The 19,332-nt window shown below is 38.1% G+C and overlaps 1 protein-coding gene across 3 annotated transcripts; it reads left to right on the top strand.

The window, feature by feature from the left end:
- The first annotated feature begins 52 nt into the window (after positions 1-52).
- On the top strand, positions 53-17,738 carry jph1b (junctophilin 1b). 3 transcript variants are annotated; one of them, XM_082174401.1, is made up of 6 exons: positions 53-712; positions 3,368-4,130; positions 10,054-10,172; positions 13,250-13,911; positions 15,487-15,584; positions 17,512-17,738. In XM_082174401.1, the coding sequence occupies exons 1-5, from the start codon at positions 334-336 to the stop codon at positions 15,565-15,567; spliced, it is 2,004 nt and encodes a 667-aa protein (XP_082030527.1). In that variant the 5' UTR covers positions 53-333; the 3' UTR covers positions 15,568-15,584; positions 17,512-17,738. The 3 variants fall into 3 exon arrangements, with proteins under 3 accessions (XP_082030527.1, XP_082030526.1, XP_082030525.1); XM_082174400.1 differs by having other exon boundaries at positions 54-712; positions 17,353-17,738; XM_082174399.1 differs by having other exon boundaries at positions 54-712; positions 15,757-17,738.
- The last annotated feature ends 1,594 nt before the right edge of the window (positions 17,739-19,332 follow it).

The following is a 19,332-nucleotide window of genomic DNA, read 5'->3' as shown; positions in this document are numbered from 1 at the left end:
GTAGTACTGACGTCATCAGCTGGGTGTCTCTCGCCCGACTTTGGGCTCCTGTCTCCTCGCTCTCTCCCTCCCTGTGAAGCGAACAGGGGGGAGAGGATCATTAAAAAAAGCCAGGAACGGCGACAGTGACAGCGCCTCCGGCTCCGGCGCCTGTGCGCGATCCTCCAACACTCGCACCAATGCGCGCGCTCACCCATCTCCACCAGACACCACCACATCACACCACTGCGCCCGCAGTCTGATATTTACCCCCATTTTATTGTTGTTGAGCGTCCGACATACGACCAACCAACCATCGAGACGCAAACACTTTCATTTCAACCCTTCATCTGAATGACGGGCGGACGGTTCGACTTCGACGATGGCGGCACTTTCTGCGGTGGATGGGATGACGGAAAAGCCCACGGACACGGCATCTGCACCGGCCCCAAGGGCCAGGGCGAATACTCCGGGTCCTGGTCCAACGGGTTTGAGGTAGTCGGGGTGTACACCTGGCCCAGTGGGAATACATACAAGGGCTACTGGGCTCAGGGGAAGCGGCACGGGCTCGGAGTGGAGTCCAAGGGGAGGTGGCTGTACCGCGGGGAGTGGAGTCACGGATTTAAGGGTCGGTATGGGGTTCGCCAGAGTCTCAATACACCTGCCAGGTATGAAGGCACATGGAGTAATGGACTGCAAGATGGATATGGGGTCGAAACATACGGGGACGGGGGTGAGTTCAGCTAAACATCACTTGACCTATTTAATGTTCTTTAAAGTCTTGCGTATATGTGATGCTGCTGCTGCTGCTGAGTGAAATCAGGTCTCTGTTTTGTAATATAGGCTATCATTATAAAACTAAGGCCTCTTATGTATAATATAAGGATTCTTGTTTTGTGAAAGATCAAAGCAAGATTGTGCCTTGAGTTATTCCCAATGCCTGACTGTTAGATTCTGCCTATAAATCACGGTCTACAGATTTATGAAGCAGTTTGCCCATGCAGTTGAGTTGATGAATGGCGTATAACTGGACTGGTCAGCAGAAGTTGCTCATAGAGGTCATGGCTAATAATAGTTACATCTGCAACATGTCAAATGAAAGTTCTCCAGACTAGTAGACCAGCAGACAAACTCTTGTCTCAACTTATTCCTTTTGCAAAACATATTGTAACATTAAAGTTATGTGCCCTCATTTCAGTCACTGGAAGTTAAATATAGGAAAATGGGCATTTATTTAAAAATGAAGTTAAAAGTGTGGAATTGTCCACCAGTTAATTGAATTTATACTTCTTCAAACACCTAAAAATACAGTGACAATGTTTCACACATTACAAGTGGCATTTTGGTGGCTGTATATTTTACAGTTCATAAGCATAGGCTACTGTATATATTGTTAACTAATATCATGTTAATCTACAAATGTACTTGAATGTGCTTTGTATCGTAAAATAAACAGACAAATAGGTGGTAAAATAGAAGGCCACAAGATGAACTGAAATTAATTAAATAATGCTATAACATTAACCAAGCAACATATTATAAATCACAACAAAAACATAATTTTAGCATTAATTTGTGGTAAATATATGTGTTTTGCCTTGTAAAATATTATTGTTTTTACAATGTATATTTTAAAACTTTTTATTCTCAGAATTTCACTCTATAATTATTGTCCTATTAAATACACACATATATAATAATACATGTTATACATATATAATATAAATGTTATAATTAATAACATTACTTACAGTGTATGTTACCTGAATAAAATTAATACCTGATATTGCAACATCTTTAAAATAGCTAAATGTATAGTCAAAATGTATTTGCTTACATTAAGAAATTGGTTTATTAAATATAACTAAGTTACAAAGTGCATAAACAACATTACTATTCAAATAACTTAAATAACATTGCACAGTATTAGGCTAAGTCTTTAAAGAAGAAATTTTAATCCAAGGTAATTTGATATTTAGACAAGACTTTGGCAAGAACCATGAATTTTTCTTGAAATGTGGTGGCGTCAGAGAGTTAGGCCTACTGTCGAATTTATTAGGCAGGGTCACTAATTACCTCTTACTCATAACTCACTTTCATCTTCTTCAAAAAGTCCGGAAAGAACTGATAGCTCAGCTAGGCTGCTGAGACAGAGTGCTGCTGTGCACAGTATATATACCATAAGTCACTTCCATTCTGCCATTATACCTGTTATTTGAATATTAGCTTCTCAACATTGCTTCTCTTGAGGCAATGACATACGCCGAATGGAAAAAAGAAGTGTGATGTCCGCACACTGAAAGTAACAGCTCCAAACAACTTTTTATTGAAAGCGCAATGTTTCGACTATCAGGTCTTCATCAGACACAATGACATTCTTGACAGTGACATCCTTCTTTTTTTCATTATTGTTATTTTGTTGTCCTGCACCTGAGCCCAGTTAGGGTGCGTGGGTTGTGCTCACCTTTGTATTTTTGATTCTTCAAAGACATACGCATATCATAAGGAATGAATGGATAAATAAGAGTTATGGTTGGCTGGAGCCACAAACTTCACAACAGCTCAGATTACTCCCATGTTTTAAAATAGTGCTGGCTCTGCTGTTGAAGCTGTTAGGTCTGACAGGCGGGCGTATGAGATATAGGAGGGAGAGCTGTTCACTTCGTCAATTCACCGTCATAACGTGGATAAGATTACACCTGTATATTACTTGCCTGATGATAATTTATTCAGTTATAATCTGATATTTTTTTATTTATGCATTTTAGCACTTTGCATGTTTGCTGAAGATAAAAATAAAAAACAACAACAACAACAAACTCATTCCTAGACATGGTGGCAATAGAGAAAAAATGTGTGTTAGCATTAGTGTGTTTTGAAAGATTCTATTCACTTTTTCTTATGGTAAATTGTTCTTAAAATGATTTATCAATTAGTGTATGCTTCCCTCCAGCAAGCTGTCTTTATTCTTGAATAAAGATTTATTCTCAGTCTTTTAATAGATTCTTTTAAAAGATTTTAGGAAATAATAAAATAAGGTCTATGATTAGTACTTGCAGTTTAGAACTCCTTAAAATAGGAAATGGAAATACCATTCACTAATACTGGTGAATTCATGGAATGCAAATAAATAAAATATAAATAATGAATAAATTATTTATTTAAAAAAACATCTATTTATTTTAATTATTGAAATGTATCTAGGTCATTAGTTAATCTAATTAGCTTGGAAATATTGTGATGCCTCAATAAAAAAAAATCTAAACATTCCTTCAAAACATCAAAGCACCTAGACATGTTAGTTTCTCTAGTGTTTTCTTTTGTATGTAATCCCTGTATTATGTGTTATGCAATATCTAGTCTAAAGTCTCTCTAATCCCTTTGCCAGGTACATACCAGGGCCAGTGGATGGGTGGCATGCGACACGGCTATGGCGTACGTCAGAGCGTGCCTTACGGCATGGCCACTGTCATCCGCTCTCCGCTGCGCACCTCACTGGCCTCCCTCCGCAGCGAGCAGAGTAACGGCTCTGTCCTGCACGACCACATGTCCGACAGCCCCGCTGGGACCCGCGGGGGCTTTGTCCTGAACTTCCACAGCGACAGCGAAGTGAGCTCCGGCAAAAAAAAGGGCCTCTTCAGACGGGGTTCGCTGTTCGGGAGCCTCAAGCAGCTTAGGAAGTCCGACTCCCGCTCCTCCATATCCAGCAAGCGCAGTTCGGCGCGAAGTGACGCCACCATGAGCCGCATAAGCTCTAGCGACGCAAACTCCACCATTAGTTTTGGTGATGGAGAAGTGGCAGACGAGTACATGCCGACTGAGGACAACGTCGATGCCACCACGACCGAGTCGTACATGGGCGAGTGGAAGAATGACAAGCGGAATGGTTTCGGTGTCAGCGAACGCTCCAATGGGATGAAATACGAAGGGGAGTGGATAAACAACAAGCGGCATGGCTATGGGTGCACATTGTTCCCTGATGGGACGAAAGAAGAGGGGAAGTACAAAAATAACGTTTTGGTGCGTGGTATCAAGAAGCAGCTTATTCCCCTCAAAAACACCAAGACAAAGCAGAAAGTGGACCGTGCCGTTGAGGGAGCCATAAGAGCGTCTGCCATTTCCCGAACAAAAGTAGAAATCGCCACCTCAAGGTTAATACTTCTTCCAGATTAATCCTACACCACACTTTCAATTGCAATTGCATCTATTTATGAAAACATATTTATCTCACTCTCTTTCTGATCTCTTTTTTTCCTTTATCTTGCACATAAGACATAAGTTTCTACATCTAACTAACAGTTTTGCTCACAAGAATTACATTCCTCCAACCAACATAGCACATGCATGCTCTATCCCAAACTGTAAAGGAGCTAAATGCTGCTCATTCGCCCTCATGTGAATGAGTGAAACGCAGCAGGTAAGTGACCAGGCGAACAGGCAGGCAGCTATTGTGCAGAAGAGCCCCAATGAATAGTCTGTTTGCATGAGTGCCATCACATGCCCCCCGGCCATAGCTCTCATGCTGATCACATAATCAATGCAGAGCCAACAGCATGTACTGAATGGATGCACTGAATGAAGTCACAGAGGAATCAGGGGTGCCAGTCGTAACATTTATAATCATTTAAAAAATGTTTAGAGGAGTAATTGCATGGTACTGCTCATACGCCGATTAAGCATATACGTTCCTAAGAGAAGTTAAGCACAGATGTATCAAGCTCAGAGGAGATACTTATGTAACTTCATGGTGTGGTGGGATGTGCAAATCAAATTGCAAATGCGTTTTCAAAGGCGACGCTTCTTTCATACCTCTGGGATTGAATTACCATCAGTTATTTTTATATCTATCATACATAACACTTAATTATCAATTAAGTCACACATGGAATGATTAAGGGAATGTCCATTGCTGTTTTCTAAATGGCATTTTCCCACTTTAGATAACCACTAAAAGTTCATTTTTTCTCTTGTAATGCATTGACAAAGCTTGCTAAAGGCACAGATCGATTTTTGCAAGTTGAAGCAGGTTGTGAAGATCAGAGTGTGTTAAACAGGAACTCAATAATGTTGTGTGAGCTGAGTGGTACCTCTGTTTTATGTTAGGACATGTGAGCCTTTGTGCTAGTGCTGGCATGGTGTTGATTCTGAAGTTTAGGAAAGTTTTCTCACTTGTGATCTCCTTTCAATTTGAGACACACATTTAGTTATTCATTTTTGTTCTTTTCCTCAGACATTTTTTTCTCTCTCATGAAAGGTACCAGATAGTAGTAAGAATGACAACGTTATGCTTAGAGTGATAACTCAAAAGTCATAACCAAAAATGGACATTCTGTCATCATTGAACCCTCACGTTGTTCCAAACGTGTACTGTTTGAAATCAGTGAAACACAATATGTGAATCTTTTAAGAATATCCTCGGCTCTCTTTTTAGTATGGGTGAATGAGGGCTGGGGCTGTCAAGCTCTAAAATGGTATTTAAGCACCATAAATATCATAAAAAATGATCCATATTACTTATATGCTGGAAAACATTACACTCACCCCAGCTTTCCTTGCTGTGTTCAAAAGAGTTCAGTAGGGATGTCAGATTTGTGAATGAATTATTCTTTTGAGTCTGAGCTTTTCTGTGAATCAGTTGATTCAGTTCACAAAACAGATCTGAATGATACAGTTCAATGATTCAATGGTTCTCCATTTCAGATCTTTTTAAAGCTTGAAGGCTCCAGTCCTAATTCTTTGTAATTTCAAGAGCGACCAGTGCATTATTTCTCCTTTTTTGATTTATGAAGGAAAGAAAGTAATGACACACTATTCTTTTTTGTACTTCTTTAACAGTATTTACTTTATTGCATTTTTCATTGTTTTCTAGCTTGAACATTCTGCTTAGCTCTATTAATGCAGTTATTTACTTCTTTCTGTCATCACAAAAACCGTGTCCATGTCCTGTTCATTCATTACCATGGGCTTCTTTCTTATAGCTGAAAGAGTATGAATTTTAATGAAATCTGCTGTAATGAGGCTTGCACAGTCCATGTAGCTAATGAAATAGTAATATGTCCCAGAGCTACTGGATGAATAAAATATCTCAGTGCCTTTGAAGATTGTTAGGGAGAGAAGTGATAAGCCCTGTAAGGGTTCAGGGAATGTTCGGAGAGTCTGAGGCTTCAGATTGCCTTGAAGGAGTCTAGAAAAAAAGAGCGAGAGAGGGTTCTCCGGCTCTCCGGCCTGTGCTCTCTCACACATGTGCACACTGTGTCAGCACTGAGCCTGACTAAATAAGGCAAGGCAGGAGCTGGCTTCTCAATCGCTGACAAGAATATAGTCTTGCAGCCGTCACTGATACAGTAGCCAGTCTGCGTCCTGTTATCATCTGTTAGAGCACTCAGGTTTAGAGCCGTGTGTATGTGTGCGTTTATCCTGTCATCACAGACTTTCTTTTTAACCTGGCAATCATAATTCCTGCCAAAATATAATAGTTATTATTGTATACTGTATGTTATTTAGTTTCATTTTATTCAATACTTTTTGTTAATGACAATGGTGAGGAGACTGTGGAGACTATTTTGGTGGAAACGATTAATTATTTAATTTTTTTTGAGGTGATTTAAAAAAAAAAGTCGATTTTATGAAAGATCCTGCAAATTTGTAGATTTGGTCAAGGCTTTAACAGGCAGGATTACCTGAACAGATTAACCATCTTTCTTAATCTTCTGTTTGTCCTCCTCAACAGTTTATGTAGATAAATGTTTTCTTCTACTTTATATGCTCCGTTTTGTAGTGGTTTGATGACTGCCAAATTAATTTTATGTTGTAAAGTTCCCATAGATAGGCACACTTATGCTTGTTTGATGTCTGTCCAAGGCAAACATTTTGCATATGCGATTAATTAAATATGCTACCATTTCCAACGTTTAAGGAAGGATTTTTTAAAATGTTTTTGAAAGAATTCTCCTATGCTCACCAAGGCCACATTTATTTAAACAAAAATACAGTAAAAAAAGTGATAATATAATATAATATATAATTATTCTTCAGTTAACACATTCAGTTCATTATATATAATGAACTGGATGTGTTAACTGAAGAAGAATTATGAGATTAATCACGATAAAACATTTTTAGTGATTTGCAGCCCTCTAATGTGAAAATAACTTATCAATGTAGTCCGGCACATCAATGTGAATATCTTATAAACTAGTACTATAAGGATATGTACAGAAATGTACGTTTGCAAAAGCTAACTGGACAGATCAGAATCGAGACACGTGTTGAGTTGCTGTGAGCTCAAGCTGGGAGGATGTGCTCCTTTTCACATCTTTATCTGAGCTCTTGTGTGTGATAGAGTGGGCGAATGTGAGGAGACACTGCCAAATTAAAACCCTCAGAATTTCTGCAAGTGCTCCATCTGTCGCCTAGGAGATGTTCCCTGGCTCAGACTCCAAAGAATATTACATTAGGTCTATTAACGCCTAGAGAAGATACTGCTTATTACTTGGCTGACAAATAGAGAGTAGATGCTCTCTTAATATTATATTAATATTATACATGTCTTGTGTGTTTAAAGGAGCCATGCTTGTTTATTTTAAATAGTTTGGAATTCTAATCAGTAGTAAGTAATCATATTTAAAGGGACAGTTTACTCAAAAATGAAAATTCATGAACATTGACTTATTATTTTTCCTCCCATCTCATACTTTTTCCACCCGCATGTCATTTTAGGGCCTCCGTAGCATTGTTATACCAAAAATTAAGTTCATTTTCACTGATAATCTATACCACTAAATGTTATTGATGTCTTTCCACATGCATAAATGTGGCAACAATAGTAAATAAATGACTTTTGAAGATTTCATGTTTGGGTAAACTATTCCTTTTAAATTCCTTTTACATGTTTCATTTCACAATATGCACCACTGTATTGAGTCTGTAAGATTTTGTTTTTGAAAGAAGTCTCTTGTGTTCACCAAAGATGCATTTATTTGATAAAAAAAACAGTAATATTATGGAATATTGCAATTTAAAATAACTGATTTTCTATTTTAATATTTATTTAAATGTTTTATTTATTCTTTCAGCATCACTTCAGTCTTCAGGGTCACATGATCCTTCAGAAAATCATTCTAATATGATGATTTAATGCTTGAGAAACATTATTATTATCAACGTTGAAAGCGGTTTCGTAGCTTAACGTTTTTGTGGAAACCGTAATACATTTTCCTCAGTATTCTTTGAATTATAGAAAGCTGAATAGAACAGAAAAAAACTGTTGTTTTTTTCTTTCTTTACTATCACTTTTGATCAATTTAATGCATCCCTGATTAAAATGGTAAATTTAAAAAAAATTTAAACTGACCCAAAACCTTTGAATGTTTAGTTCAACCTTTGAATGTGAGCTGATCTTTGCTGGGATGGTTTGGGCAGAACCATAATAAAGCATTCATCTCGCTCTCACAGAGTATTAGAACTGCTTTTGCTCTATACAAGCGCCAGACCCTCAGTATATTTGTTTTAGTGCTACCACACCATGACATGACGCTCTAAATCAAGCTTACATTATATCTTCCTCCTATTTAATGTTTCATTTATCACCATTATTGCAATTCTTAGCAGAGGACCAGTGTTATATGTCTCAATTATACTGTGCCATGTATATACAGTGAGACCTTATTACTCAAGCTTTGATTTTTAAAAGGAAAATAGAAGGCTGGCTAGTTTAATTCATTCAGCCAGAGCTTTAGATTCAATAATTTACTCACACAGCTCTTCTTAGAATGTGTCCCGAAAGCTCCTCACCGCAGTTAAAGACTATGATCCCTTAAAAGCAAGCTTAGCATAACAGTTGCAGTGTGGATGGACTTCAAAAGATACTTTGTCTGGATTGGAATGTTTCATGACAACTCAAGTAACACTTTATGACTTCATTCATGTTAAGATTACATGGCCTGGTAAAATATTGGTGCAAAGAATACAAAAAAACAATAATGGTTAATGCAATTTTTTTGCAATGAAAGAGAAGATAGTATTAATATTCATATTTTATTCTGTATATGTATTGGGAATTTTTGAGTAGGACACTGCCTAAAAGAAGAACAGACCAGTTTGACTGATATGACTACCCCTACAAAATGTGTTCACTCTAGATGAAATGTTTAAATCAACTAAAAATAGGTTTGATGTCATGAGGCCTTTCAGTGCTCATGGCACTGCATATCTGTATATGAAGGCATTATACTGTAACATACATCTGTATACAAAACTGTCTTAACTGACTTACTAAGTTACTAAGTTATATTTAAACGTTTTGTGGATTAAATATGGAGTAGTTTGCTGTATGTTAAATATTGACACTATATTTACAATGGCTTTGGAGGCACCATAAAACCTTGTGCATATTACATTGATTTTAATGCTCTTATAGTGTCCTAAAAAGTGTATTTTTTTCTCGACAAGTCTTAGGCTATGTACTAGACCATTAATACAGAGACGGTTTGATCATTTATTTGATTTGAGCTTTAGTAGGAAAACCAGTGTTTAGAGTATAAATCTTTTGTAACATCACATTATGTCTTTACTGACACTTTTGATCAATTTAATGATCCTTGCAGAATAAAAAAAAAATATATATATTTTTTGGGATCCCAAACTTTTAAACTGTAATGTATGTTGAACACTGTAAAAGTGTTTATCAAATATTATCAAAAGACTGAAAAAGCTTAAGATCTTTTAAAATAAATATTTATATATTGCTCAGCCCTAGATATTTGTATATTGACAGAGGATAGTCTTGTACTCTTTCCAAAGTTTAATGCCAACAATTAGCTCAATTTGCAGCATCATTCGCTTTTTATAAATAGGAAAATGAAAGCAGTACACAGTATAGTAACTTGATTCTTAGCTTGTTAATGAATGCATCTTTGTGTGCTTGTTGTGAGCAGCTCTGTGGACTCTGGCCATGCAGCCACTGCAGTGGTGGTGACTGACAGTGCCAGGGGCAGTGTTAAAATGATGCACTCTTCTCCCATATCTTATCTTCCAAGCTGTCTGACTCCAGCTCTGTGTCTTTGCTTTACCCAGAACCGCACACGCCAGGGCCAAAGCAGAGGCAGCTGACCAGGCCGGTCTGTCTGCCAGCCAGGACTCTGATATCGCCAGAGCAGTGGCCAGAGAACTGTCCCCCAACTTCCATCAACCAGGTATCCCACCATCCATGCACACATTCGCTTTCTCTCATGCAGACACACACGTTTTATATGCCCTTTCACCCCTCCCTAATTACTCCCTTTGTGTCCTTGTCTTTGTGTCTGGGTCAAGTGTCTCTTTTTTCGCCTCCCTGTCAAGCAAAGAAAAAGAGAGCAGATGCAATTGCAAATGAGTTGTGAAGGGGAGGAATATAATTTGCATAAACTTGCTTCCCTGAGCCCAGGTCCAACTGCTTTAAATGCCTGCAAATTATTTAAGAAAACATTAGGGTCAAGAGGTGTATGCGTGACATTGACTGTTTATTTTATTATATAACATTTCATTTTTATCCTAACCACTGGGTACGAAGTGGTGGACAAAGTACACATCAAGTGCCTGAGTAAAAGTACAGATACCCTAATAAAATATTACTACAGTAAAAGTACAAGTACACATTTTCAGTTTCACTTGAGTAAAATGTACTTAAGAATTAAAAGTAAAAAGTACTGATCCATGAACCATGTTTATTATTTATTCTAGCCAGCACTAGTCTGAATAGTCATTAGATTAGTGCAGACTATAAAATATGTATTGATTTGCAAATAAGCAAACTTTTTATTATTTTACCCAAACCACTTATACACTAGCAAAACATAAAACTTCAGTATACTAAAATAAGTTACTGATAATTTGAGTATGCAAATTGAAATAATATACCATTGAGTAATAAAAAAATGTGGAAAAACTAAATTTGTGTAGCTAAACATGTGGCTACAAATACAATACAATGTACAGACGAGACACAGGGCAAACTACGTTAACATTTAAAGATGAACACTATTGCAAACATACTAGTTTATATCATTTGAAACTTGTACAGCAGCGGGGAAGATGCCTGGACATACATTTCAGTTATTTGACCTAAATTAACCATACAGACGGTGACATGTCCACATTGAAGAATTTCAATGGGCTTCAAAAGCTTTTTTTAGTAGATTTAGTTCACAGATAACTGACAGTCATGACCTTAATATGATTTAATTTATTGTAATCAATTTACAGTTAATTCGGCATTATAACTTACTTTTCACGCCATCAGTCTCGCGCATATTCAAGCGCTGAAGATATCCTGGTGCTTGGCTCATTTTGACTGGATCATTAAATCAGTGAGTTATTGATAAAAGAACAGCTGCAAGCAGATCAGTCCGGTTCACAAAGGAATTGTTCTGTGTGATTTGTGAAACAATTCATCAAGTTCATTGGAAAGAAACAGCTTGGTTATGAATCGGGCATCGCTTTCATGTCTCAGAGGGGGTGGTGTTTTTTTCAGTTTGAAATGAGGAATATGTTTTTTTGAAATATAGTAAAAAGCACAATTAAATGCTTTAGTGTGTAGTAAAAGTTTTGCGAAAAAGTAGAGATACTAGAAAAATATACTTACAGTAACAAAGTAAAAATGCTTTTTTACTGTCCAGTGTCCACCACTGTACATTAGCATTTGATAAATGTAACATGGCCCATGCATGTATGATTCATATAAAAAAATATCACATCAACCTCAGTTCAGGGAGGCCAGAGTTTCTTCAACCACTTTCTGCTCATATAAAGCCAAAAAGCCTTTGGCATTTGTCCATACATTACCAAATGGTTTCGGGATAATTCCCAAACACTCCAAGTGGACTCCTTAAATCCCCAACTCAATTGCAGGTCTGCATGGCTGGCCAGTGACATCTTTCTTATGAAGTTAAATGTATTTTACATATTGTGGATCACTACGGATACGGCTGTTCAAAACTATTCTTGCTTCCTGAAATCTCTACTTCCAGGATTCAAAATAGCGGCTGTCAAACATGGAATGCTATTTGTAATTGATTTAAACAAACAGTCAAACATGTTTATTACAGCAGTCAGTTATTTGCACAATAGCCAGTTTTGACAGAACAATCACAGTGGGATTAAATCTGCTATTTAGGGGGAAAATTCTTTATAAAGAGTTTTCCCCCCATCACCATGTCACTTATGCTCCGTCATTTTCAGTCTACATTCCAACTCGTGAATTGAAATGGAGACGATTCTTCGAACTTGTGTTGCCTGCACATGTTTTTTGTAAATATTGTCCAGGTCTAGTCAGGCTCATTCATTTTTCTTCAATATAATCTTTCTGCAGAAATCACGTCTTAAAAAAATTGGGATAAAAAAGACAAATATTTATATTAGTACGACACACTCATTTTAGTTTACAATACGTTTTATTTCACTTAGGCTGCTGCAAGTACATTTGAAAGCCACATTATGATATACAACCTTACAGACTTAATAAAAATCATCTTAATTCAATGCAGTGAGGCTGATAAATTCTCATGTGACCTGCAGGCTCTCCCAGAAATATTAAAATGATTTTCTTTGCCTCATCATAGCATCAACATAATGTTCTCAGGGGAACAACATGGACTGAAAGGGTCCTGAAATGTACTTACAGTTTGTTTGTTTTTTGAGAGTGCTTGTTGTCAAGGCTCTCCGCAGATGAGCTGTTCCACACTTCAGCTTTGTAAAAAGGCTGATAAACGGTGTGATTTATTCACAGTCTTAGCCTGGCCCTGGACACGATCCAGTGCAAGTTCTAGAAAGCCCATCTGTGTCAGCTGTGAGGCCACTCTGGCCATACCCGTGGTCTAGAGAATCTGGAGAATGACTGGAAGCTCAGACTTGAATCATAAAAGCAAGAGGCAAAGTTCTTAATGTCCATCCCTGTATATACACTAAGAGACTGAGACTTTGAAAATGTGAAATTGCATCTGTGCTGGCAGTTTATTCTGAGCTTGATATTCACAAGCAGCACTCTTGAGTATTGAGCATTTGAGCCGCATTTAGATCTATCAAGGTCTTTTTGTCAGACAGTTATAATTTGATCTTATTACATTTGGGTTTTATTAAGATTCAGATGTTGAGTCTATATAAAATGTAATAGAAATAAAACAAAATATTAAATTGATATAAAATACACATATTAAATAAAAAAATTATATTGATATCTAAAATATAATATAATAAAATATAAAACTAATTCTGTCTTTCTTTATAACTTTTTAAGGCCCTGACTATATCAAGCAGAGATTCTCCAGTGAGCCCATTGAGATTAAAGAAGTACCAGAAGAAAAGAAAGAGAAATCACCTTCAGGAAGTCCACACTTTTATCGCAAAGGCACAACCCCAAACCAGTCCCCTTCCCAAAGCCCCGGTCCTACACCACCTCCCTCACCCCCCCTCAGCAAGAAAAAGCCCTTCTTTAACAGAAGTGCCCCTAAAGCCATCAAAGAAAACAAGCCCCCTGCTGCCGAAAACCTGGCAGCGGGCGTCACCAAGGCTACTTCCAGGATATCAGAAAAACAGGAAGTAAAACAGGATGTAGTACCTGTAGCCAAACCCTCCAAGCCGCCGGCGCCGGTCGCCAATGCCTCCAGCCCTGGGAACGGTGAGCTGCACTCCCAGTATCATGGATACTTTGTGAAGGCTGAGGTGATGATTCCACCTGATGATCTGGAGGATGAAGAACACCATGTAATGCCGACTGCTCTTGCCAGGATGCCCCCACCTGCAAAGCAGAACCGTGCACCGACACCCAAACCAGTAATGGCCAAAGAGAGCAAACCCGAGCCCAAACTGAAGAAACAAGAATCATTGAAGCCAAAGAGCCTAGCAGAAACTAAGAAAGCCAGCATGGAAATTACTACTGACATTGTTGAGGAGGAATCAGTAAGTAGCTGCAATATGCATGACATTTATTGCTAAAATGACTATTCTTGACTGCATACTGAATAACATAACTGTGCTCTTTGCACAGTGTGTCGAAAATGTCATTTTTCACAGATGCATGATATCTATATAATCAATATTAAAATTCTATATTATTTATTTTAAAAAAAGAGATTTTTGAGATTTCCTAAAGATTATATTTAGCTGTGTTATTAATGTTTTAAAGAGTTAGGGCCCTATTTTAACGATCTGAAACGCAAGTATCAAACGCGAAACGCAAGTAACTTTGTGGGCGGATCTCGGGCGCTGTTGCTATTATACCGGCGGGATAAATGACTCTTGCGCCCAACGCAAATCTAAAATGGGTTGGTCTGAAGTAGCTACATTACTCATAGGTGTGGTTTGGGCGTAACGTGCAATAAACCAATCAGAGCATCATCTCACATTCCCTTTAAGAGCAGGCGCGTTTGTTCCATGGCGGATTGCTATTATAACGGCGGATTTGCCAGGCGCAGCCGAGGAGATCGACGTTCTCGTCAGGGCCGTAAAAGACAGAGAAGTGACATTGTATGGGGATGGGAGAAACCCACCCAAATAAGCTTCGGTTAAACAGGCGTATAATAATTTGGGTAAATATGTAAGCTAGATTTATGCCTATTTTTTCACATCTTCATGGACACCACAATGATTTCCCCCGTGTGGAATATTTTTCCTTGTAATTATGTATGGATTGCAAAAATGTCAGCTGCTGCATCTGTGTAGATGAGAGAAGGAAAGTGTATGCGCGTTGTGCACACGCTACATTATGGCCAAGCATGCGCCCTTAAAATAGCATCTGAACGTGCCACTGTTTTTTCTGGTCTGTGGCAGAATTGTTTTCTGGAACTGCAAAATAGCACCAGGGAATGTTTGCGCCGGAACACGCCTCCTCTTTTCGCTGAACCGCCCCCGGGAGCACAAGTTCATTTCCTAATTTACTGACGTGCGTCTGCCGAGGGAAAAGTCCGCTGTGCGTCGGGTGCAAAATAGGAATGAAACATGCGTCGGCCTACAAAGTCAATTGTGCTGGGAGTAAGATAGGGCCCTTAGTGTTTAAAATTAGTTTCAATTAGTTACATGATGGTAAAGGTATGAATAGTAATACTGCAATTAAATATACAATATTGGCTAATACCAATACATTAGAAAATATCTAATTTCGGCCAATAAATCAATATGGTACTGATATATCATTCATCCCTTCACTACTAATATGCACCCTTTAGGGGTAAATAAAGTACAAAGGTGTACCTTTTGGGAAGGGTAGCACCCCAGTGACAGCTTTTGTACCTGTTTTTTTTTCTTTTCTGAGATTGTATACAAATGATTTAGTTGTTAGTTTTACATTTACATTTATTTAAACACAATATTATAGAATTTAAATATTGGCCATTTATCAACCATAAAATGAAAATGATTATCGGCTTTTCGGTATTGGCCAGAATATTTTCAGTTGCTATTTGAGAGCAGGTGGCGTTTTGAGTTTCTCTACATTCAATTGCTAATCTACAGCTTTGTCTCTTGTTGGTTCTTCAGGGTCCCAACTCAATATTGGTCATTCTAGTGATGCTGATAAATATTGGACTGGCAATTATTTTTGTCCATTTTCTCACTTGACGGAACATTAAACTCAGGTAAGACTCTCGCACTCAAATGGAGGATTTTGCAGGTTGCCATAGAACCTGATCTTTGCCCCATGTCAGTCACCAACTAATGTAGTCTACCTTACTCTTGCCATGTAATTGCAGCTGTGCCTGAATGTTATTCAACATAATTACTTACCCTCTAACTGTTTCGACCCTTCAGTGAGCTCATGAAAACTAGCGGCATAGGCCCCTAATTCTCCGCAGTTGCGTCAATGGCCTTTAAAACAAAATGACGCCAGTCAGACTCAGACACAGGCAAAGGACTGGACGACTGGAATTAGAGCAAATCATGGGAGAAAGACGAAACCCGGACCATTCGACCTGAGCCAACCCAGTTCCTCTGGCGATGATTTGTTACTCGCTTGGGCTCTGAAAGCTGAAGCAAGCAGTCGTTGGGAAAGAAAAAGAATCTGCTGATCCAAGCCGTACCCAGTCAAGTGCATGTCCACCCCCGCTGCTATGGGGAGGGGTGGAATGGGGGGACTTAACTGGATATGTTCGGAGATGCACTTTTAGTTGACAGAAGCAAACAGCTGCCTTACTATTTTACCAACTGACGTTTTAAAGGGGAGATGTGCAGTGGGTTGCCAGTGTGTTTGGGCAGCAGGAGTGTGTACCAGTGTCCGCTTTCCACTTGGTTCAAAACACCATGCACATTTTGAAAGGGTCACTTGCCAGTCTTATTCCATTACCCATCTCTACAGCCTTGTCTAACATCTGCTCCTGTTTTAGGAGATTCATCCATGACACGCCTGTGCATGGTACTCGTTTAACGACTTTGTCTTGACGTTTTTCTTTCTGTTGTGTTCTTTTTTCTGCACCTGTAGCTAAAGATGATGAAAATATCTCTAGCCTGTTGTATTCTCATTCTCAGAAATCAAACTTGAAAATAACAGCACGTTACAGTTGTAACTTTAAGATGACATACTGAGAAAACAAAATCAAATATTATTTATTTAAATATTGGCTTTTGAAAAATGCAAGTACAGTGCGTGGTTTGATTAAAAAAAAATATATTTATTTGAAGTATTATTTTAAAATTGTGTGTATTTTTCTTAAAAAAAAAAAAGAATGGTATGTTTGTAGTATGTTTGACATTGTACTTACTGTAGGGTATAATGCATGGCTTTTATTTTTTGAGAAATGACTAAATGTTACATTTTGCACCTTTAATCTTCATGGCCTGATATACTGTGCCCTCTAACCCCCCACCCACCCCTACACCCCCTCGCTCTACCCCTTAACTTGACATGTGCAGAGCGGTACCTGCCTCAATATTATGCCTGCAAAATTGTGTTGAATACATTCAGGTCGACCCACTGGTTATAAATGCGAATGTAGAGATGGCTGCCTTTAAAGAATTTATAACAGTGTTATAGTTTACCTCAGACAATATGTGATTTTTGAAATGCTGTCTTAATTAGGAATTTTGTGGAAATCTGCTGTTATTCTCCATTATTTTAGTCTGGTGGTGCATGAGGATGTGGTTGCAATTAATGTGCACATGGTGCGTTTGCACCAGTATTTAAATGACAAATGTATACATATTAAATAGATATATTTTATATACAAAGTCAGAATATATTTAGTCAACAGTTGGACACTTAATGGCCTTGACTAAAATTACAGCACAGCATCTTTTGCTGATTGATTCGAACATCCTGCATGCGCGTTGTATTTGGTGGCCACGGATGTGGGGCTGTATGTGTCGTGTGAAGAATGAATTTCAGCAGTAACAGGCTGACTATTTTTACAGAGGTTTTGTCAGACTGCGAGAGTATGTGAGAGGGAAGGAGGAGGGAAGAGAAGAGCATCAGAATGGATGATGGCTTGTCATTTGACAAGAGAGATTAATCTTCAAATGTAGAACAGACTTATTTTTAAAGAATTATTTCTTTTTTCCTTTTTGTGGCAGGGGGAAACGCCATTGATTTACACTCATCGGCTATGTACATGGCTATTTTTAATTTGTTTGTTTTCTATTTCTGTTTATATTCCACCCTGACCTGATGCATATTAGATGTAATTAAAAGTTCCCCATGAAATTTGGCATTTGTTAAACAAATAAAGATTTTTGTCATTTTGTTTCTAAGCATCTTTTTACCAAGCAAAGTAAAAATTTCTGTATTAAAAAAAAAAAAACAGCAAGTATTTAAGATGTTTTGGTGTAAAACAGCATTTAACTCTTTCGTGCTGTCACGATTGAAGATCCAGCGTAGCTCTTACTGGGTCAAATTTACCGTACAAAACTTCACAGCGGAAGAATCCAGGCTGCATTGAAGTTTTAGGCTAAAAAGTTGCAGTAAATCTGTGTTAAAGAATAAACCGGGTAAAAAAAAAAAAAAAAAAGGACCTGCAACAGCACGGAAGGGTTAAATGCGGCATTTGAAATGGCTTTAATATGTCAATGTAATATCTTCACATTTTCAAACTCATTTGAATGTATTGTTTTCATTTTAAAGGTTGATGAAAGTTTTGATATGAACTGTCCCACACACCTTAATGACACTGAAACGTATATATGAAGAAATGTTTTTTGGGGGGAAATTATTGATAAAAATTGTAATTAAAAAGGTGACTTTGCAAAGTCTTGATGCATGTCCTGACATTATTTTATCCCATTTCATTGACCAGCACCCAGTCCAAATCATATAATAACCTATTATAAGTCAAAGAAGAGTTTTAAATGATTATACAGATTAATACAGACAATTATTAGACAGAGTACAGCTCAGACAGGGGGCTCCCATTACTGCCTCTCTAAGTGCAGGTATGCTTTATTTTAGAGTGGTCCTTCCCCCTCGGGTGTGAAAATTGTTCCTTGTCTAGAGGATTGCTTTGGTGATCCTAAGACCAAAATAGTGCGAAGCAGCTGCTGTTGGCTGGTAGAGGGTCGTATTTGAGCACCATGAGAGTTGCGCCAGCCTATGTCGTCTCTCTCCTCCTCTGAGCTCACTGGAGCGAGTGGAAGGTCACCCACCAGCTGCTTTGTTCTTCTCTTTTAGTATATGAACATGGACCCCATAGTGGACTACAGTTAATATAGAAAGAACCTTTAATAGAGGCTCGATCAACAGACATAACACTCGGAAGTTCTGTTGCTCATCAGCCACAGCCAATAGCGCCTAATCTCACGTGACATTTTACCTCAAAAACCTCCCGCTGACGCACGAACAGGAAGAGGATCACACAGAGGTACTGTATGTCACGTAGTCACATGACAGAGTCAGCCGTGTTGGTATTTCCTCCAATTTCAGTAGGCCGTGTCATTGTTTGCATCGTTTTTGAAAAAGTTCTCTCGCACAAATGGTTGAGACAAACTTAGAACCTGTGTAGTTTGAGAAATATTTTGGTGGGAATTGCCAAGGTTAAACATTTGTGGCATGTGAATGGGAGACAGTGAGAAACCTCAACCATCTCAATACATACACCGGCTCATATTTCACAGGTCATCACTTCTAAAGAAAAGGCTTGCGGTAAAGAGCCATTTATGAATGGAGTGGATTTTCTTCAGTGGTCTTCTAACAAGAAGCAAATTGTTTTAGATTATGCTCCAACATGTTTTCCCCCCCAAAAAAGTTATTAAATTGTTAAAGTAATTAACTTAAAGTCCTATCACAAACGCTCGAGGGCACAGACGATGATCATTCCTTAGTTCAAAATGACATGGAGTACATGTGACAAATGAAAACATTTTTGCACCTCAACTTCCCTTTTGAAACATACAGTGCAAAGT

The sequence above is a fragment of the Leuciscus leuciscus genome (assembly GCF_965113295.1).
Source record: "Leuciscus leuciscus genome assembly, chromosome: 6".
In the NCBI taxonomy this organism is placed as follows: Eukaryota; Metazoa; Chordata; class Actinopteri; order Cypriniformes; family Leuciscidae; genus Leuciscus; species Leuciscus leuciscus.
Note: the sequence above shows the minus strand (reverse complement) of the source record. Positions and strands in the feature narration are given on the sequence as shown.

Bases quoted from the DNA above. Each gene is read 5' to 3' on its own strand.
- jph1b (XM_082174401.1), top strand. From the start codon at position 334: ATGACGGGCGGACGGTTCGACTTCGACGATGGCGGCACTTTCTGCGGT. The intron at 4,131-10,053 runs GTTAATACTTCT...TGCTTTACCCAG, and splicing joins GTAGAAATCGCCACCTCAAG to AACCGCACACGCCAGGGCCA. The intron at 13,912-15,486 runs GTAAGTAGCTGC...TTGGTTCTTCAG, and splicing joins ACATTGTTGAGGAGGAATCA to GGTCCCAACTCAATATTGGT.